Genomic DNA, 21,527 nt, shown 5'->3' with positions numbered 1-21,527 from the left:
AGGATCATCTCCATGTTCACATGCAGTCTTTGGATGAACCTGTTCTTGGCTATCAGCTTCAGGCTCTGGCCCTTAAAAATAAAATATATATCTTATTTTTAAATATTATATATTTATATATTTACATATATATAAATTTAGACAGTAAAACATGAAGATAAAGAAATAATATTCATGCTCTTGGTGTTATTAAATAAAACCTTTAGTTAGTGTAATACTAAATGTATTGATAAGAATCCGAAGCACATTATTTCAGGAGACTGTTGGCAGAAAACAGGAAAACAGTTTTCTAAATATTACCCTCTTCCAGCCCAAATACTGCCCTCAGACAACTTTGTTGCCTCCTTTGCATTTCTCTGTTATTGGACTTCTGAGTGTCCTTATCGTATTAAATGACTCAAGGCTGAAATCCTGTCTCTCATAGCACTTAGACTCCTATATAGCATCAGTAGCCACCAATAAATGATGAGTGAAAAATGGTCTTAAAAAAATACACGAAAAAACCCAAACTGGTGAACATTCTGCAAAACAACTGGTCTATCCTCTTCAAAAATGTCCATATCATGAATGACAAAGAAAAATTAAGGAACTATTCCAGATTAAAATAAACTAAAAACACATGACAAGTACATGCAAGACATGATCCTGAACTGGGCTCTGGATTAGAAACAAAAAATTCTGTAAAGGAAACTATCTGGGCCAGGTTCGGTGGCTCACGCCTGTAATCCCAGCATTTTGGGATGCCAAGGTGGGCAGATCAGGTGAGGTCAGAAGTTCAAGACCACCCTGGCCGACATGGTGAAACCCATATCTACTAAAAATACAAAAAAAGGAGAAACATTAGACAGGCACAGTGGCTGGCAACTGTAGTCCCACCTACTCAGGAGGCCAAGGCATTAGAATCCCTTGAACCTGGGATGTGTAGGTTGCAGTGAGCCTAGATTGCATTACTGTACTCCAGCCTAAGCAACAGAGTGAGACTCTGTATTTAAAAAAAAAGAAAAAAGGAATTTTTTGGATACCTGGAAAAATTTGAGTATACACTGTGTATGAAAAGACTGCATTTTCACATTGTTAAACTTCCTGATTTTGATCTTTGTGCAGTGATGATCCAGGGAATGACTTGTTCTTTCTTCTGACGACATACATACACTCAAGTACACAGGGTAAAGGCCATAATACTTGAAACTTTATCTAAACATTTCACCATTAATAACAGTAAACATAATATCCATGTGTGTGTGAGTGTGTGGGCAGCAGGGTAACTCAGGGAGGGAAAAGATATCAAACCAATGGAGCAAAAGCTATTAACAATTGGTGAATCTAGGTGAAAAATATATGACTTAATTGTACTATTCCTGGAAATTTTCTATAAATTTTATGTCTTGAAAATATATAAAGTCAAAATTTAGAAGAATATATTACATATACTCAAAAGTTATAAGTCTACACTGAATTTAGAAAGACAGGAGTTTTTTTAAATCACTGGTAAAAAATACACAACATAAAATTTACCATCTTAACTATTTTTAAGGGTTACAGTTCAGTAAAGAGTTATGTTTGCAACATTACCAGCAAACAGAAAGGAACTTTGCATGTTTGTTTCCCTATATCATGAAACCTTTATGTATTTCTTTCTTTCTTTCTTTCTTTCTTTTCTTTTCTTTCTTTCTTTCTTTTCTTTCTTTCTTTCTTTCTTTCTTTCCTTCTCTTTCTTTCTTTTCTTTTCTTTTCTTTTCTTTCTTTTCTCTTTTCTTTTCTTTTCCTTTTCCTTTTCTTCTTTCTTTCCTTCCTTCCTTCCTTCCTTCCTTCCTTCCTTCCTTTCTTTCTTTCTTTCTTTCCTTTCTCTCTCTCTCTCTCTCTCCTCTCTCCTCTCTCTCTCTCTCCTCTCTCTCTCTCTCTCTCTCTCTCTCTCTCTCTCTCTCTCTCTTTCTCTCTTTCTCTCTTTCTCTCTTTCTTTCTTTTCTTTCTTTGTTAGCAATGAGGTCTCGCTACGTTTCCCAGGCTGGGCTTGAACTCCTAAGCTCAAGCAATCCTCTCACCTCAGCCTCCCAAGTAGCTGGGACTATGAGTGCATGGCATTCAGCCCAGGTTGAGATCTTTCTCTTAAATGACAATCTAAACATAAACCACAGGACATGTGTAATGCTTACAATCAGCAATAAGAGCAGTGGGCATCAGCTAAGAAATCTGACGTCTACAATATGGATAGGATTTCAGTTACAATTACAATATAAATTTCTAAGGATTCATTAGCTGAATGAGTACTATGGAAAATCTTACAGTCATGACATCTATTACCTATTGGGTTCAACAGAAAGTTAACTTTCTTCAAATAAAGTTATATTTAGGTTCAAAGGTCCTAAATGTGATATTCCATAAATGAACCTCATGTAGAACAAAGCACCAAAAAGTAACATGGTTTGTGAATCACAGCAAATATACTGTCCCACACTGAGAATACAGGAGTGGGTGGACAGCAACTAATGGGCATTGTTGTCAGTCATATTCCAGAAACCTTTAACAGTAAATCCCTAGAATAATCCATGACCTAAGTTATATAAATGATATGTTCCAAACTATTTTATCTAGGAGAAATTGCTTCTATCTCATGCTAATTTCAGGATAATTCCTTTTTTTGGTTTTTCTAACCATAAAAGGATTTAATCACCTCATAAAAGGCACTTAAAAAAATCACACTAAACCAGCCACCTGTATGGTAGTATCCTGATTTATCCACAACAAACTTACCATATAAAAGTATCAATCAAGAGAGCCACAGTAGCTCAGGCCAGTTGTCCTGGCGCTTGAGGAGGTGAAGCTATGCGTTTGAGGCAAGATCGGACAACATAAGAACCTGTCATTCATTTAAAAGACACACACACACACACACACACACACACACACACACACACACACACACAAACGGTGGCCAACATTCTGTTTCTGGAGTTGCTCCTACTCCTCTGAACTTGGTCTATTCTTGGGCCAGTACAGTAAAGCATTTGAGTTTTAAGCATTTTCAGCAAAATCATTTACTTTTTTTTAAAGCAACATAGATAGTAGGAAGACACATACTTTGAAACAAAATACAAATTCTGTATTCACCAAGTCTCTGAGCCTCCATCCTCTCATTCATAAAGTGGATATATTTCATCATAGTGAGGGGTTTCCCTAAGCTAAACTGCAAACTATATACCCTCCTCACTTTTCCAGTCAATTTTAGGCATTCTTTCCATTGTTTTCTTTCCTCCTGTTCCTTCTATATGATAATGCATGAGACACATGCATGCACACATACAACAACAGTTATTCGTCTTCCCTTTCCCTTCACCTTGACCTGCAGATGCTCCCTCATCCTCTCCCTCCTGAGCAGGTACAGGAATCTGACTTTGAGTTGCTGGTTCCCCTTCTTCAGGTTTTGGTGGTTCCACTTCTTCATCACTGAACTGCTCGGGCCAGAGAGTGTGTGTGTGTATGTGTGTGTGTGCAAATAAAAAAAAGTTTTGTTATTAATATATGATTATATATATGCACACAGAATACATAGATATTTCTGATCATAACTAAGCCTAAAGACGTTTCTCCAACTCTATTAACTAACCTCATTAGTATGCTTAATGAGGTTACTCTACCACAGGAAAGTTACTCCGAATAAAGTGACCAACAAGGACTTCAGAAGCTATTATACTCTGTGTTAGAACAGATGTGTACAATCTGTCATTAACAAGCAAAGCATGAGAAAGAAGTAATGTGCGAAACCTGAAGAATACAAGAGAAAAACAAAATCCTCCTGAATCAATGTTTCCTTCAGGAGACACCATAATCATTTTTTATCAGCATGAAGACCTTTATCAGTGTCTATGTACTGATGCAAAAACACTATCACAAAAAATAACTTCTGCTAATAGAAAACATCAGATTAACATTAAAGCGCTCACCAGCATAGGCCCACTCACCTCAGGAGGTTCTACACAGCATCTTGGTCTAGGTCAATAGGTTGATCTTCCTCACCAACTCATATTTCACACTGAAAACAGAAAACGGTGACTGGGAACATGCACTTGAGAGGACAGCTATATTCGATCACTTCCATGGTTAAATGTTAACTTGTCATTTTAATTTGGAAAATATTCCCAAAATAAGTCCCAGAGCTAAGCATACGTGTGTACCTTTTCTGAGTGCATGCAAAGCCACTTATGCAAGGCAAGCTGGCAGAGCAATCTTCTAAAGGCATGTGGCAAAAGGCAGAGGACATTTTTTTCTAAATTCCTTTTGGACACAAGGCCTCCCTCTGTTGCTCAGGCTGGAGTGTAGCAGCATGCTCACTGCAGCCTCGACCTCCCGCTCAAGGGAGCCTCCCCTCTTAGTGTCCTGAGTAACTTGGACTGAGTAACTGAGTAACTGGACTACAGGTACATGCCACTGGGCCTTGCTGACAGAGGACATTTCTCATGAAGTTCAGTTTCACAAGTTGACTTCACATGAATATACTAGCTAATCCTAATTCCTGTGACCGCTGCTTTTGGCACACTCCCACTTAATAGAGCCATTCACTCCCGACAAATTAAGTTTGTTTGGACTACAGAGCCTCGCCCAGTCTTTCCCATTGTTTCCTGACCCTGCACGGCAGAGGTGAGACCTAGCAATGCTTCTCACTGGGGTACTGCTCACCTCATACTGCTGGGGGGCACTCACCAGCCTTCAGCTTTCCCAGTTTCCAGGCCCCTTCTTTACCGCCCGCCTTGCCCCCCATTCAGTACTCAGGAAGGGGCCCTGTGTCAGAGGTTCCCAGCACCTCGGGACTTCCATCCCTCCAACATCACCCCCAGCACTCGCCCCATCTTCACCTGAGCCCCTGACTGCCTCTCCTCCATGGCCTACCTTCCTCCCTGTCTTGGGCCCTTCACGACCACAAAGCCTGTGAGTTAAAGTAGGGCGACCTCAGAGCCCCACGCTTGGAGGTCAGGCGGCACTTCTCCTTCGGTGGCCATGAGTCCCTCTTCCCTCGGAGGCCACAGACCAGGCCCTGAAACCCGTGGACCCGCCCAAAGCCCACTGCCTCTTCCTCACCCTCACTCAAACTTCAGCCCCCGGGAGGACTGGCCTGTGGACCTACCAGATGAGTCTAAGTAGAGAAAAAAGAGTCCAGACAGCAGGAACGTGACCACACACCCTCACAGCTCCCTGGCGTTCTCCACGTAGGCGAAGGGGCTGACCTGAAGACGACCAGTGAACATGCGCACTGAGGCGAGAAGGAGCATGCGCGGCTGTGGGTGGGACGGGGAGGGCTGCCGTTACCAGCATCACACTCGAAACCCCCAATTCCCATCCCCACTGAGGATAATGGAATCCCACCTCCTGCTGCTGTTTCCTATGCCTCTGGGACTCATATACCTTAAATAGTGCCCCCCTCAAAAGTCACTCCATCTTCAACTGAGCTCCCCTCCCCTCCAGGGCCCTCTCTTGCCCTGGCCCCACCATGGGGACAAGGACCATGGTGACTGCCTGGGAAGACAGGTAGACCACCTGCTAAAACAGAAATAGCAACCTACCCCAAAAAGAAATTGTTCAACATGAACAAGTAAAAGAAAGAGACAAAGAAGAACGAATACGACTTCAAGGACCTGTAAGAAAATACTAAAACATTATTTATAGCATCACAATTGCAGAATGAGAAGTGACAGTATTAGGGAAACAGGAGCCTAGGGCAGCTAAAGTGATACCATTTGAAAATGAACTCCATCTTGAAATTAGCAAGATGCATTCCTTATCAGTCACAACCCATGGCCCTAACATGTTTGTAGTTGAGAAAACAAACTGAAGGTACCTACAAGGACATGCTCCCACAGCAAAGGAAAATGCAGGGGTGCCAACACCCATAGCAATATATGCTTTAAAAATCATTATGCTTTCACGTACTTACACACTGGAAAGTCAAGGATAGTTTTCTTTAAATCAATTGAATGATAAATTTCATCACGCTGTTAGCCCGCCTGCACAAAAGTTAGTCTAGGACTCCGATATAAGAAAAATCTGGCCAGGTCAAGGCTCATGCCTGAAATCCTAGTATTCTAGGAGGCTGAGCTGGACAGATCGCCTGAGCTCAGGAGTTCGAGACCAGCCTAAGCAACATGACAAAGGCTCATCACTACAAAAAAAAAAAAAATAGAAAAATTAGCTGGGCATGGTGGGATGTACCTATAGTCACTGCTACTCAGGAGGCTGAGATGGGAGGATCACTTGAGCCTAGGAGGCCAAGGCTGCAGTGAGCTGTGATACCACCACTGCACTCCAGTCTGTGTGACAGAGTGAGACCCTGTCTCAATTTTTAAATATACAATATAAAAAAGTACAAATGTATCAGTCTAATTCATTACATTAACAGATTAATAGGAAAATGCTGTAATCATCAAAATAGATGCACTGTTTGATAAAACTCGACATATATTCAAAATGAATCAGCAAAGTAGAACAGAATGGAATGACTTACTCCAACAGAGTCCATCTACAAAAAAAAAGTACAGTAAATACTATGGTGAAATGTTGAAATGTTTCCATTTCTCATCAGGGTTAAGACAAGGATGTCCACTATCACCATTGTACCAGGTGGGTCTGCCCAATGCCATAAAATCAGAAAAGGAAATGAAAAGTGTTCAAAATGGCAGCAATGTGCCCAGTGCAGTGGCACATGCCTGTAATCCAAGCACTTTGGGAGGTTGAGGGGGGTGGATCACTTGCACTCAATAGTTCAAAAAGAGCCTGGAAAATATAACAAAACCAGGTCTCCACAAAAAGTACAAAAGGAAATTTAAAAAATGGCAGAAACAAAATTGTTCATATTCAAAGATTATATCATTCTGTATGTTAAATACTGAAAACAATCTCAAAGTAAACTTTAAGAATTCATAAGCATATTTAACAAGGTTGCTGGATACAAAATCAATATATAAGAATTATCTCTCTACATACCAGTTCAAACAGGATATAAAATTTCAAAGAATGATACATATTTCACAGCATCAAATACCTAGAAATAAAATCATAAAAGATGCATAAGACTTCTTTGCAGAAGGCTATAAAGCTTTATTGAGAGAACTTAAATGAACAAATTTCCAACATAGGAGCAGCCTGCATCATTTCAGTGTATCTTCTTTTAACACTGTGATTGCCCTTCACCTGAAACAGAAACATAACAGTTGGGAACATGACTTAGCAACAGATTATTTAGATGACCCAAAAGGCAAACAAAGGACACTACAGCTTGGGTTTTATAAAATGCACTAAAAACAGAACCCTATGGGTGATTCTGCATCTTACATCCAATTACAACTCTGTATAGACTAAGCGTAGACACGTGGAATTTAAAGGTTAATTTCTTCCTAAACATCAAGTGCTTCCTTTAAATTCAGAAGCACTTATAATTAAGTCAGCAATCTGGAAAACACGTATGTAAAACATACTTCAGTTGATTACTCAGGAGGTACTAACGTCATGGTCTTTGAAGTTCAAATCTTATTAACTCATGTCTCAAAAGGTGAAACTTACATGTAATATATGATAGATTAGAGATGATTATATACTACATGTATCTACAGGTCTTATTAGAAATAGTGGCTCATGAAAACTGACAGTGCAGCAGGGAGCATGCTTCGCACAGGCATCTTACTTACACCGATCCTGAGCATCAGTGACCTACATCCCACAGAAAATAGAAACTAAATAGTCTCTTGCCATTTCATAATCAGTCACTCAAGGTTTCTGTGGGGAAAGATTTAAAAATCAATTATTCATTAAGAGTCAGAGAATCCCAGCCTGGGCAACATAGTGTCACCTCATCTCTACAAAAAAAATTTTCAAAAAAAGAAAAAAAAAATTAGTCAGGCATGGTGGCTTATGCTTCTAGTTCCAGCCACTCAAGGGGCTGAGGTGGGAGTATTACTTGAGCCTGAAAGACAGAGATTACAGTGAGCTGAAATCGTACCACTGCACTCCAGCATGGGTTACAGAGTAAAATTGTGTCTCAAAAACAAACAAACAAAAATTCAAGAGAATTCAGAATTATACAGAATCTAAGAGTAGGCATTCAGGTCTCAACACAGAAAAAAAAACATGAAGCAGGGTGCCCACTAACTTTCTTAATAGCAATGAAATCTCAATTCACATGTTTTAAGATGAGTCAGATCAGGGTTTGATGATTTAGGATAAACAAATCATGCACAGCAGATGATCTCTGTATCCTACGTATTCTACCCAACAGGATCAGAGTATGAAAAAACCAGAATGGAAAATATCAAAATATCTTACTTAAACTCATTATTTTTAAGACCAAAGATAGCTTTAGAACTTAAAGGATTCACCCAGAATCTCACAAATGTTGTAAGAGCTGGTATTAGAACCTATATCAGTGCTCCAGCATACTTCAAAGAAACTGATGTGTGTTACAAATGTGTTATGTATTTGTCAAAAGCAGACCTTTACAAAAGCATCCGAAAATTATAAGCTATTGATTTAAGGACTTATTCTCAAAAGCTGTAACTTAAGAGGGCTTTGACTCAGTTTGTTTCTATATGACAGTCTATAAGTCAGTTGCTGGGGCCTGAACTACATTTCAAATAAACTTTATGGAAGAACTGTATTACTGGCCAGACACAGTGGCTTATGCCTGTAATACTTGGGCTCTGGAAGCCCGAGGTGGATGGAATACCTGAGGTCAGAAGTTCAACATCTGCCTGAAAAATATGCTGAAACCCCTGTCTCTACCTAAAATACAAAAAATTAGCAAGGCGTGGTGGTGTGTGCCTGCAGTCCCAGCTACTCTGGAGGCTGAGACAGAAGAATTGCTTGAGCCTGTGAGGCGTGACTGCAGTGACCTCCAAGATCAGGCAACTGTACTCCAGGCTGGGTGATAGAATGAGACTCTATCTCAAAAGAGAGAGAGAGAGAGAGAGAGAGAGAGAGAGAGAGAGAGAGAACTCTTATTATTAAAGAGGCAGTATTATTACCTCTGTGTTATCAAAAATACAATACTGTGCAAACAGACACCCTGCTATTTGCATGCTTAATAGATTGCCTACCTTCTTCTGGCAGTTTCCCAGGCTCTGGATTTGGCAGGCAGATCCTCTTCACAGCAGGACCATCTCCACACTCACACGCAGTCTTCAACTGAACCAGTTCCTGGCTATCAGCTTCCAGCATAGGCTCTTAAAAGAAAAAAAAAACATTTAAGCAGTAAACCATAAAATATGAATAAGAAAATAATAATCGGCTGGGTGCGGTGGCTCAAGCTTGTAATCCCAGCACTTTGGGAGGCCGAGGCGGGTGGATCACGAGGTCAAGAGATCGAGACCATCCCGGTCAACATGGTGAAACCCCGTCTCTACTAAAAATACAAAACATTAGCTGGGCATGGTGGTGCGTGCCTGTAATCCCAGCTACTCAGGAGGCTGAGGCAGGAGAATTGCCTGAACCCAGGAGGCGGAGGTTGCGGTGAGCCGAGATCGCGCCATTGCACTCCAGCCTGGGTAACATGAGTGAAACTCCGTCTCAAAAAAAAAAAAAAAAAAAAAAAAAAAAGAAAATAATAATCATGCTCACAGTGTTATTCAATGAAAACCTTAGGCTACTGTAATAATAAGTGTGTGGATAAGAATCACAAGAACATTATTTCAGGAGTCTGCTGCCAGAAAATAGGAAAACAGGGTTTTCCAAATATTACCCTCCTCCTTTCCGAAGACTGCCCTCCGACACCTTTGTTGCCTCCTTTGCACTTCTGTTATTGAACTTCTCACTGTCCTTATCATATTAAACCTGTCTCTCATTAGCAATTAGACTACTAGCACCTAGCAGATTATATGGCATGAGTAGTCACCCATAAATGGTGAGTGAAAAAAGGTCTTTAAATAATACACAAAAACCCTAAACTGGTGAGCATTCTGCAAACCAACTGGTCTATCTATCCTCTTCAAAAACATCAGTATCATGAATGACAAAGAAAACTTAAGGAACCATGCCAAATGAAAGGAAATTAAAAAGACATGACAACCACATGCAAGACATGATCCTGATCTGGACTCTGGATCAGAAAATTAAATTCTATAGAGGAAATTATCTGGCCTGGACGTGGTGACTCACGCCTATAATTCCAGCAGTCTGAAAGGCCAAGGAGGGCAGATCACTTGAGGTCAGGCGTTCAAGGGCAGCCTGGCCAACATGGTGAAACCCTGTCCCTACTGAAAATACAAAACGACATCAACAACAAAAACATTAGCCGGCTGCCATGGCAGGCACCTGCAATCTGAGTTACTCAGGACACTGAGGCACGAGAATTCCTTGAACCTGGGAGGCTCAGGTTGCGATAAGCCACGGCACTCCAGCTTGGGTGACAGAGTGAAACTCCCTTCTCTAAAAACAAAAAATGGGAAATTACCTGAATAACTGGCAAAATTTGAGTATATACCATATGTTAAATGACTGCTTTTTCTAATTGTTAAATATCCTGATTTTGATCATTGTGCAGTGATTATCCAAGAAATGACTTTCCCTTTGTTGTCAGGATATCAAGTACTTAAGGTAAAGGGCCATAATACCTGAGACTTTATCTAAACAATTCAGCATTAATAACAATAAATATAACACCAGTAAGTGTGTGTGTGAGTATATGGGATGCAGGGAAAGAGACGAAGAGAAGAGCTGTGAAACCAAGCAGCAAAAACTATGAACAATTGGTGAATTTAGGTAAAAAGTATATGAGTTAATTGTAAGATTCTTGAAACTTTTCTATAAACATTATATTTTCAAAATATATAAAGTGAAAACTTAAAGAATATATGAAAACTACACTGAATATTATGAAGACAGGAAATTTTCTTTAACTGTGGTAAAAATTACACATAACATAAAATTTACCATCTTAACTATTTTTAAGTGTTACAGTTCAGTCAAGAGTTAAGTTTCCAACATTACCAGCAACTAGGAACAAAGTTTACATAATTGATTTCCAATATCAGGAAACATTTATTTATTTACTTCCTTCCTTCCTTCCTTTCTTCCTTACTAACTTACTTATTTACTTATTTCTTAGTGATAAGGCCTCACTATGTTTCCGAGGCTGGGCTTGAACTACTAGACTCATGCAATCCTCTCACCTCAGCCTCCCAAGTAGCTGGGACTATGAGTACACAGCACTGAGCCTATTGACCTCAGATGAGACCGTTCTCTTAAATTACAACTAAGGATAAACCATGGGACAGGTATAATTTTTATATTCAGCCATTGAGTACTAAGAGCCGTGTGCATCTAATTAAAAATCTGAAGTCTACAACACAAAAACCATTTCCATTACAATTGACTGTAAATTTCTAAAGGAAATTGATTTGAGGACTATGGAAAATCTCACAGTCAGGACATCCATTCCCTACTGGGGTAAATTGAAACTCCACTTTGTTCAAATGAAGTTATATTCAGGTCCAAAGGTCCTAAATGTAATATTCCATAAATGAACCCCACATTAAAAAATAACATTATTTGTGAATCACAGAAAATATATTGTCCCAAACTGAGAATAAGAGAGGGGATGAACAGCAATTAGCGGGCATTGTTAGTCATATTCTAGAAATCTTTAACAGCGAATTACTAGAATAATCCATGACCTGAGTCACATAAATGTTTTGCTTCAAAATATTTTATCTAGCAGAAATTAATTCTATCTCATATTAATCTCAGGATAATTACTTCTTAGTTTCTCTAACCATAAATGGATTTAATCACCTCTTAAAAGCCACTTATAAAATCATAGTAAACCAACTTCCTGTATGGTAATATCCTGCTTTATCCAGTTTTTATCAAACATATCATTTAAAAATATAAATCAAAGGAAGAATGGCCAACATTCAGCAACATGGTTTTTGGAGTTGCGCCTACTCCTATGAATTGGGTCTATTTTGGGGCCAGTACTAAGCTACCTTACAGTAAAGCATTTCAGTTCTAAGCATTTTAAGCAAAATCATTTACTACTTTTATGGCAATATAGACGACGGTAGGAAGACACAGACTTCAGAAAATATATACAAATTCTGTATTCACCAGTCAAGGGTTCCCCAAGCGTTTGTTCTGTCATTTATAAAGTGGAGAAATTTTATCATAGTGAGGGATTTCCCTAATCTAAGCTGCAAACTATACCCTCTTCACTTTTCCAGTCAATTTCCAGGCATTGTTTACATTGTTCTCTTCCATCCTGTTCCTGGTATATGACAATGCATCTCACACACACACACACACACACCGCAACAGGCACTCTTCTTTCCTTTCCCTTCACCTTGAGCTGCCAATGCTCCTTCATCCTTTCTCTTTTGAGCAGGTGCAGGATCCAGACTTTGAAATGGTGGTTCCACTTCCTGAGGTGGTTCATGATTGCACTGCTCGTGCTACAAAATATGTGTGTGTAAATAAGAAAAAAACAGTTTCATTATCAATACATGTCAGTCAAATACATATATATACACACACGGAGAATACATAAATGCTTCTTCTGATCATAACTAACCCTAAAGACATTCCTCCCACTCTATTCTATATGCTTAATAAGGTTACTCTACCCACAGAAAGGTAACTCTGAGAAAAGTTACCCACAAGAACTTTGGAAGCTATTATACTCTATGGTAGAATAGATGTGTACAATTCGAAATTAACAAGCATGAGAAGGAAGTCCTGGGCAAAAGCTGGAGAACACAAGAGAAATAAAAATCTTCCTGAATCAATGTTTCTCTTCATGGGATGCCATAATCATTTTTTATCAGCATGAAAGACCTTTATCAGTATATCTATAAAGGTCTATACTAAGTATATCTATACTAGTATAGTTAGTATATCTATACTTAGTATATCTATATTAAGTATACTAAGTATCCTATACTTAGTGTATCTATACTAAGGCAACAACACTATCACAAAAATTAATTTCTGCTAATAGAAAACATCAAATGTTAAAGCACTTACCAGCATAGGCCCAGTCACCTCAGAAAGTTGTATATATCGTAGTACTCTAGGCCGATAGGTTGGTCTTCCTCGCCAACTCATATTTCACACTGAAAACAGAAAACCATGACTGGCAACATGCACTTGAGATGATAGCTGTACTGTATTCGATCACTTCCATGGCCAAATGCTGTCATTTTAATTTTGAAAATACTTTCAAAATGAGGCCCAGACTTAAGCATTAAGTGTGTACATTTCCTGAGTGCTTGCAAAGCCATATATGGTGGCCAAGGTGGCAGAGCAATCATCTTAAGGCATGTGGCAAAAGGTAGAGGACATTATTTTAAAATGTATTCTGGATGTGGGTTCTCGCTCTGTTGCAGCACAGCGGCGTGATCACAACTCATTGCAACCTTAACCTTCCACTCAACCGATCCTCCCGTCTCAGCATCCTGAGGATCTGGGACCACTGGGCTCCGCTGACAGGGGACATTTCTGATGAGGTTTAGTTTCACAAGTGGTCCCCACATGAAAACACTAGTGAATCACAATTTCTGTGACTGCTGCTTTTGGCATACTCCCTTACAGAGCCATTCACCCCCCTCAAATCAAGTTTGCTTGGACCACACAGCTTCGTCCAGTCCTTCCCATTGTTTCTGGATCATCCATGGCGGAGGTGAGAACTTGCAATGCTTCTCACTCTGGCCCCTCCTCACTCCACATGGCTAAGGGGTGCTCACCAGCATTCTCAGGTTCCAGGCCGCTTCTTTGCCACATGCCTTGCCCCCGACAGGGGCCCCCATTCTGGACTCAGGAATCTACCCTGTGTCAAGGGTTCCAGGCACCTCAGGATATCCGTCCTTCCAACATCACCACCAGCACTAGCCCCATCTTCACCTGAGCCCCTGTCCGCCTCCCCTCCATAGCCCACCTTCCTCTCTGTCCAGGCCCCTTTATGACCACAAAGCCGATAGTGGCATCACAGCCTGTGAAGAGAAGAAGGACGACCTCGAGGCCCTGGTCTTTCAGAGGTCAGGGGGCCCTTCACCCTCCGAGGCCATGAGGCCCTTCTCTTTCAGAAACCATGAGGCCCTTCTCCCTCAGAGGCCATAGGCCACGCAGTGGACCCGCGGACTGCCGGAAGCCCGCTGCCTCGTCCTCAGCCTCAATCACACTTCAACCCCCAGGAGGACTGGCCTGTGGGCCTACCAGATAAGTCTCAGTAGAAGAAAAAGAGTCTGGAATGCAGGAACGTGACCGCACACCTTCGCAGCTCACTGCCGTTCTCCACGTGGACTAAACTGCTGACCGGAAGACGCCCAGTGAACATGCGTACTGAGGCGGGAGTCAAAAGAGCTTGCGCGGCAGGCGGGGGGGGGGGGGGGGGGCTGCAGTTCCCAGATCTTCACCCCAAACCCCCGATTCCCATCCCCACTTAGGATAATGGAATCCGAGCGACCTCCCTCTGCTGTTTCCCATGCCTCTGGGACTCAAATACCTCAAATAGTGCTTTCCTCAAAACTCACTCCATCTTGGACTGAATCCCCCTTCCCACCAGGGCCCTCTCTGGCCCTGGCCCACCATGCAGACAAGGACCATGGTAACTGCCTGGGAAGACAGGTAGACCACCCGCTTAAACGGAAATAGCAACCTGCCCCAAATAGAAATTCTTCAATATGAACAAGTCAGAAAAAGAGACTGAAAGAAAAACGAATACAACCTCAAGGACCTGTAAGAAAATACTAAAATATCTATCATTTGTAGCACCAGAATTGCAGAAGGATAAGTGACAGTATTAGGGAAACAGGAGCCTAGGACAGCCAGAGTGACACCATTTGAAAATCAACCCTATCATCTTGAAACTAGCAAGACACATTCCTTACCAGTCACAACCCATGGTCGTAAGATGTTCGTAGTTGAGAAAACAAACTAAAGGTACCTTACAAGGACATGCTCCCACAGCAGCGCAAAGTGAAGGGGTCCCAACACCCATAACAATATATGCTTTCAAAATAATTATGCTTTCACATGCTTACACACAGGAAGGTCAAAGATAGTTGTTTTCTTTAAATCAATATAATGATAAATTTCATCATGCTATTAGCCCACCCGCACAAAAGTACAGATAAGTTTAGTCTTTATACAGGTAAGACCCCTATATAAGAAAAAAATGGCCAGGCCAAAGCTAACGCCTGTAATCCTAGTATTTTGGGAAGCTGAACTGGGCAGATTGCCTGAGCTCAGGAGTTCGAGAACAGCCTAAGCAACATGAAAAAATCTCATCACTACAAAAAAAAAAAAAAAAAAAAAAAGAAAAAAGGAAGGAAGGAAAGAAAGAAAGAAGGAAAGACTTAAATAGATGCACTGTTTGATGAAACTCAACATATATTCAAAATGGATACTTTCAGCAAATTAGAACAGAATGGAATGGCTTACTCCGATAGTCAATGTATTTAAAAATACAGTAAATATACTGGTGAAATGTTGAAATTTTTTCCATTTCTCATCAGTGATAAGTCAAAAATGTCCACTAGCACCATCGTACCAGATGGGTCTGCCCAATGCCATAAAATCACAAAGGAAATAAAACTCTTCAAAATGAGTGGCTGAGGTGGGAGGATTGCTTGAGCCTGGGAAGCAGAGGTTGCAGTAAGCTGAAATCACACACTGCACTCCAGCCCAGGTGACAGAGTGAGGCTCTGTCTCAAACAAACAGACTAACAAACAAAAGAAGCCAGAGAATTCAGAATTTAACAGGATCTAACAATAGGCATTCAGATCTCCACACCGCTGGAGAGTGCTCAACAGCCCACAGCCTTCCCAAATGCCAGACCCATTCTTTACTGCCCGCCAAGCCTCCCTCTACGCCCCAACTCCCGGGGCCCCATTCAAGACTCAGGGATCTGCCCTGTGTTAGGGGTTCCCGGCACCTCAGGACTTCTATCCCTCCAACATCACCCACAGTACTCGCCCCATCTTCACCTTCACTTCCATGGCCCACATTCCTCCCTTTCCTGGCCCCTTCAAAAACGCAAAGCCAATTGTGGCCTTGCAGCCTGTGAAGAGAAGGAAGATAACCTCATGGCCCTGCTCTTTCGAGGTCAGGAGGCCCTTCTCCCTTAGAGACCACAGACCACGCAGCAGGACGCACCAGACCTACCTGATGCTCACTGCCTCCTCCTCACCCTCACTCACACTTCAGCCCTCAGGAGGACTGCTATGCGGGCCTACCAGATGAGTCTCAGTAGAAGAAAGTGTCCAGACGGCAGGAACAGGACTGCACACCCTCCCAGCTCCCTGGCGTTTGCCAAGTAGGCAAACACACTGACCGTAAGACAACCAGGGAACATGCGCACTGAGGCGGGAGCCCAAGGAGCATGGGCAGCTGGGGGGAGGGGAGTGCTGCCTTTCCTAGCCCCATACCCCAAACCCAATTCCCATCCCCACTGAGGATAATGGAATCTGACCTCCCTCTGCTATTTCCTATGCCTCTGGGACTCAAATACCTCAAATAGTGCTCCCCTCAAAACTCACTCCATCTTCAACTGAACCCCCCGCCCCTACAGGACCCTCTCTTGCCCTGGCCCCACAATGGGGACAAGGACCATGGTGACTGACTAGAAAGACAGATAGACCACCTGCTAAAAGAGAAATAACGACCTACCCCAAAAAGAAATTGTTCAACATGAACAAGTCAGAGAAAGAGACTGAAAGAATGAATACAACCTCAAGGGCCTGTAGGAAAATACTAAAACGTCTATCATTTATAGCATCAGAATCACAGAAGTAACAGTACCAGGAAAACAAGAGCCTAGGACAGCCAGAGTGACACCATCTGAAAATCAACCCCATCTTGAAACTAACAAGACACATTCCTTACCAGTCACAACCCACGGCCCTAACATGTTTGTAGTTGAGAAAACAGACTAAAGGTACTTATAAGGACATGGTCCCACAGCAGTGAAAAGTGCAGGGGTCCCAACACCCATAGCAATGTATGCTTTAAAAATCATTATGCTTTCATGTACTTACACACTGGAAAGTCAAGGATATTTTCTTTAAATTAATAGAATGATAAATTTCATCATGCTGTTAGCCCACCCTCAAAAAGGTACAGATAAGGTTAGTCTTTACATGGATAAGACCCTGATATAAGAAAAACCTGGTCAGGCCAAGGCTCACGCCTGAAATCCTAGTATTTTGGAAGGCTGACCTGGGCAGATCACCAGAGTTCAGGAGTTCAAGACCAGTGTAAGCAACATGACAAAATCTCATCACTACAAAAAGAAAAAAAAAAATAGAAAAATTAGCTGGGCATGGTGGGATGTACCTACAGTAACAGCTACTCAGGCGGCTGAGGTGTGATTATTGCTTGGGCCCAGAAGGTCAAGGTTGCAGTGAGCTCGGATAACACCACTGGACTCCAGCCTGTGTGACAGAGTGAGACCCTGTCTCAATTTTTAAACATACAATATAAAAAAGTACAAATGTATCAACCTAATTCATTACATTAACAGATTAATAGGAAAAAATTCCTTGGTAATCAAAATAGATGCACTGTTTGATGAAATTCAACATACATTCAAAATGAATACTCTTAGCAAATTAGAACAGAATGGAATTACTTACTCTGATAAAGTCCAAAACTACTAAAGTAAATATGATGGTGAAATGCTTAAATATTTTCATTTCTCAGCATGGATAAGACAAGGGTGTCCACTATCACCATTGTACCAGGTGGGTCTGCCCAATGCCATAAATTCAGAAAAGGAAATAAAACTCTTCAAAATGGCAGCAACAGGCCTGATGCGGTGGCCCACACCTGTAATCCCATCACTGTGGGAGACTGAGAGGGGTGCATCACTTGCACTAAAGAGTTCAAGAACAGCCCTGGAAGCATATCAAAACCCCGTCTCTACAAAAAATACAAAAGGAAATAGAAAAAAAAGGCAGAAACAAAACTGCTCTTATTCAAAGATGATATGACTCCATATGTTGAAGACTGAAAAGGATCTAGAAGTAAACTTTAAGAATTCATAAGCATATTTAACAGGTTGCTGGATAGAAAGCTCCATATATAAGTATTAGGTCTCTACATACCACCTCAAACAAACAGAATATAACATTTCAAAGAATGATATATATTTCACAGCATCAAATACCTAGAAATAAAGTTTACAAAAGATGTGCAAGACTTCTTTGCAAAAGGCTGTAAAGCTTTATTGAGAGAACTTTAATGAACAACTTTCCAACATGAAAGCAGCATCATTTCAGCGTGTCTTCTTTTAATGCTGTGATTGCTTTTCACCTGTAACAGAAACACAACAGGTGGGAACATGACTTAGTAACAGATTATTTACATGACCCTAAAGGCATACAAAGCACACTACACTTTGGGTTTTCTAAAATGGACTAAAAACAGAACCCCAAGGGTGATTCTGTGTCTTACATCCGATTAAACCTCTGTACACACTTTGAGGGTAGACCTGCAGAATTTAAGAGTAATTTCATCCCTAAACATTAAGTGCTTCCTTTAAATTCAAAAGCACTTATAATTAACAGTCAGTAATTCAGAAAACACATGTGAAAAACATACTTCAGCTGATTACTCAGAAAGTATTAAAGTCATGGTCTTTGAACTTCAGATCTTATCAACTCATGTCTCAAAAGCTGAAACTTACATATAACATTTGATAAGGTTACAGGTGATTATATCATCTATGTGTCTACAGTCTTATTAGAAATAGTGCCTCATGAAGACTGACAGTAGGGCAGGGAGGGTGTTTAACAAAGGCATCTTTTTTTTTTTTTTGAGACTGAGTCTTGCTCTGTCGCCTACACTGGAGTGCAATGGTGCAATCGCGGCTCACTGCAAACTCCGCTTCCCGGTTCAAGAGATTCCCCTGCCTCAGCCTCCCAAGTAGCTGGGTTTACAGGCCCCCGCCAACACGTCTGGCTAATTTTTGTATTTTTAGTAGAGACGGGGTTTCACCATATTGACCAGGATAGTCTTGATCTCCTAACCTCGTGATCTACCCACCTCGGTCTCCCAAAGTGCTGGGATTACAGGCGTGAGCCACTGCACCCAGCCCAGAAGAATCTTACTCACACCCATGCTAAGCATCACTGATCTACATGCCACAGATAATAGAAAGTAAACAGTCTCTCGCCACTTGATAATTCAGTCACTTAAGGTTTTCTTGAAAGAATATTGAAAAAGCGATTATTCATTAATAGCCAGAGAATCCGGGCCTGGGCAACATAGTGAGACCTCATCTCTATAATAAATTAAGAAAAAAAAAGAACAAAAACAAAAACAAAATTAGGCACAGTAGCTTGTGCATGTAGTTCCAGCCGCTCAGGAGACTGAGGTAAGAGGATAGCTTGAGCCTGGTAGGCAGAAGTTGCATTGAGCTGAAATCACCAGTGTACTCCAGCCCAGGTGACAGAGTGACACTCTGTTTCAAACAAACAAATAAAAGAAGCTTGAAAATTGAGAATTTGACAGGATCTAACAACAGGCATTCAGGTCTCCACACAGAAAAACAAACATGAAGCAGAGTGCCTGCTCACTTTCTTCGTAGCAATGAAATCTCAATTCACAGGTCTGCAGATGACACAGGCCAGGGTTTCATGATTTACAAAAAACAAATCATACAAACAGATGATCTCTATATCCTATGCATTCTATTCAACAGGATCAGAGTATGAAAGAAGCAATGTGTTATGTATTTGTTCAAAGCAGACCTTTACAAAAGCATCTTATAATTAGGGACTATTGGTTTAAGGACTTAAAATCAAATGTTTTCATTCAAGATGACTTTGACTCAGTGTGTTTCTATATCTGACAGTCTATAGGTCAGGTGCTGGGGCCTAAACTATGTTTCAAATAACCTTTATGTTATAAGAACTCTATTATTAAGGATTCAGTACTGTTACCTCTCTGTTATTAAAAATATAATACAGGGTCAGGCAGGGAGGCTCACGCCTATAATCCTAGCATTTGGAAGGCCGAGGCAGGTGGATCACCTGAGGTCAGGAGTTTGGGACCAGCCTGTACAACATGACAAAAGCTCATCTCTACTCAAAATACAAAAATTAGCTGGGTGCATTAACACACGCCTGTAATCCTAGCTACTCGGGAGGCTCAGCCAGGAGAATCACTTGACCCTGGGAGGTAGAAGTTCCAGTGAGCTAAGATGGCACCCCTGCACTCCACCCTGGGCCACAGAGTGAGGTTCCATCTCAAAAACAATAAAAGAAGAAGAAGGTAATACTGTGGAAACAGACACCCTACAATTTGCATGCCTCATAAATTGCCTACCTGCTTCTGGCGGTTTCGCCTGCTCTGGATTTGGCAGGCGCATCTCCTGGACATCAGGACCATCTCCACGCTCACACCCAGTCTTTGGGTGAACCTGTTCCTGGCTATCAGCTTCAGGCTCCTGCCCTTTAAAATTTTTTTTTTAAAAATTATCAATTTAAGCAGTAAAACATGAAATATGAATAAGGAAATAATATTCATGCTCTCAGTGTATTAAATAAAAGATTTAGCTAGTGTCATTATAAATGTGTTCATAACAATCCCAGGAACATTATTTCAGGAGTCTGTTAGCAGAAAACAGGAAAACGGGGTTTTCCAAATATTACCCTCTTCCTGAAGACTGCCCTCACACAATGTTGTTGCCTCCTTTGCACCGCTCTGTTATTGGCCTTCTGAGTGTCCTTATCACATCAAATGACTCAAGGCAGAAATCCTGTCTCTCGTAGCACTTACACTCCCTAGCACTTAGACTCTTATATGGCCTGAGTAGCCACCAATAAACCCTGAGTGAAAAATCTTTAAACCATACATGAAAAAGCCCAAACTGCTGAACATTCTGCAAACCAACTGGTCTATCCTCTTCAAAAATGTCCGTACCATGAATGACAAAGAAAAATTAAGGAACCATTCACAATTAAAGGAAACTAAAACCACATGACAAGCACATGTAACATGTGATCCTGAACTGGACTCTGCATTAGAAAAAGAAATCCTATAAAGGAAATTATCTGGGCCAGATGTGGTGGCTCACGCCTGTAATCCCAGCATTTTGGGATGTCAAGGTAGGCAGATCAGGTGAGGTCAAAAGTTCAATACCACCCTGGCCAACGTGGTGAAACCCCATCTCTACTAAAACTACAAAAAAAGAAGAAACATTAGCCAGGCTCAGTAGTTGGCAACTGTAGTCCCAGCTACTCAGGAGGCTGAGGCATGAGAATCCCTTGAACTTGGGCCGTGTAGGTTACATCGAGCCAAGAGAGCAATACTGCACTCCAACCTGGCCAGTAGAGTGAGACTCCATCTCAAGAAAGGAAAAAAAAAAGAAAAAGAAAAGAAAGGAGAAGAGAGGGGAAGAGAGGGGAGGGGAGGGGAGGGGAGGAAAGGAAAGGAAAGGAAGAAAGAGAGAAAGAGAAAGAAGAAAGAAAGAAAGAAAAAGAAAAAGAAAGAAACAAGAACAAGGAGGATTTAAAAAACATTGTCTGAATAATTGGGAAAATTTGAGTACACA

The 21,527-nt window shown here is 41.1% G+C and overlaps 2 protein-coding genes across 4 annotated transcripts in view; both read right to left on the bottom strand.

Moving 5' to 3' along the window:
* LOC116536725 (G antigen 2D-like) overlaps nucleotides 1-4,022 on the bottom strand; it is a 15,862-nt gene extending 11,840 nt beyond the window's left edge. The window contains 3 exon segments of the mRNA XM_032258540.1: nucleotides 1-71; nucleotides 3,335-3,460; nucleotides 3,944-4,022. Coding sequence (XP_032114431.1) covers nucleotides 1-71; nucleotides 3,335-3,460; nucleotides 3,944-4,022 — 276 coding nt within the window.
* A 3,040-nt stretch (nucleotides 4,023-7,062) lies between these two features.
* LOC116536799 (G antigen 10-like) overlaps nucleotides 7,063-21,527 on the bottom strand; it is a 33,845-nt gene continuing 19,380 nt past the window's right edge. For 2 of the 3 annotated variants that reach the window (XM_032258680.1, XM_032258681.1), the window contains exons 4-5: nucleotides 20,300-20,425; nucleotides 7,063-7,179 (exon numbers count right to left, since the gene is read on the bottom strand). In XM_032258680.1, the coding sequence (XP_032114571.1) occupies nucleotides 7,157-7,179; nucleotides 20,300-20,425 (149 nt within the window). In that variant the 3' untranslated portion in view covers nucleotides 7,063-7,156. Of the gene's footprint in view, nucleotides 7,180-18,170; nucleotides 18,284-20,299; nucleotides 20,426-21,527 lie in introns of those variants that run through there. The other variant, XM_032258679.1, reaches the window with a different exon arrangement.

This window comes from Sapajus apella, unplaced genomic scaffold (assembly GCF_009761245.1).
Source record: "Sapajus apella isolate SASKATOON/1434 unplaced genomic scaffold, GSC_monkey_1.0 scaffold103, whole genome shotgun sequence".
Classification (NCBI taxonomy): domain Eukaryota; kingdom Metazoa; phylum Chordata; class Mammalia; order Primates; family Cebidae; genus Sapajus; species Sapajus apella.
The sequence above is the reverse complement of the archived record's forward strand: the minus strand, read 5'-3'. Positions and strand labels throughout refer to the sequence as shown.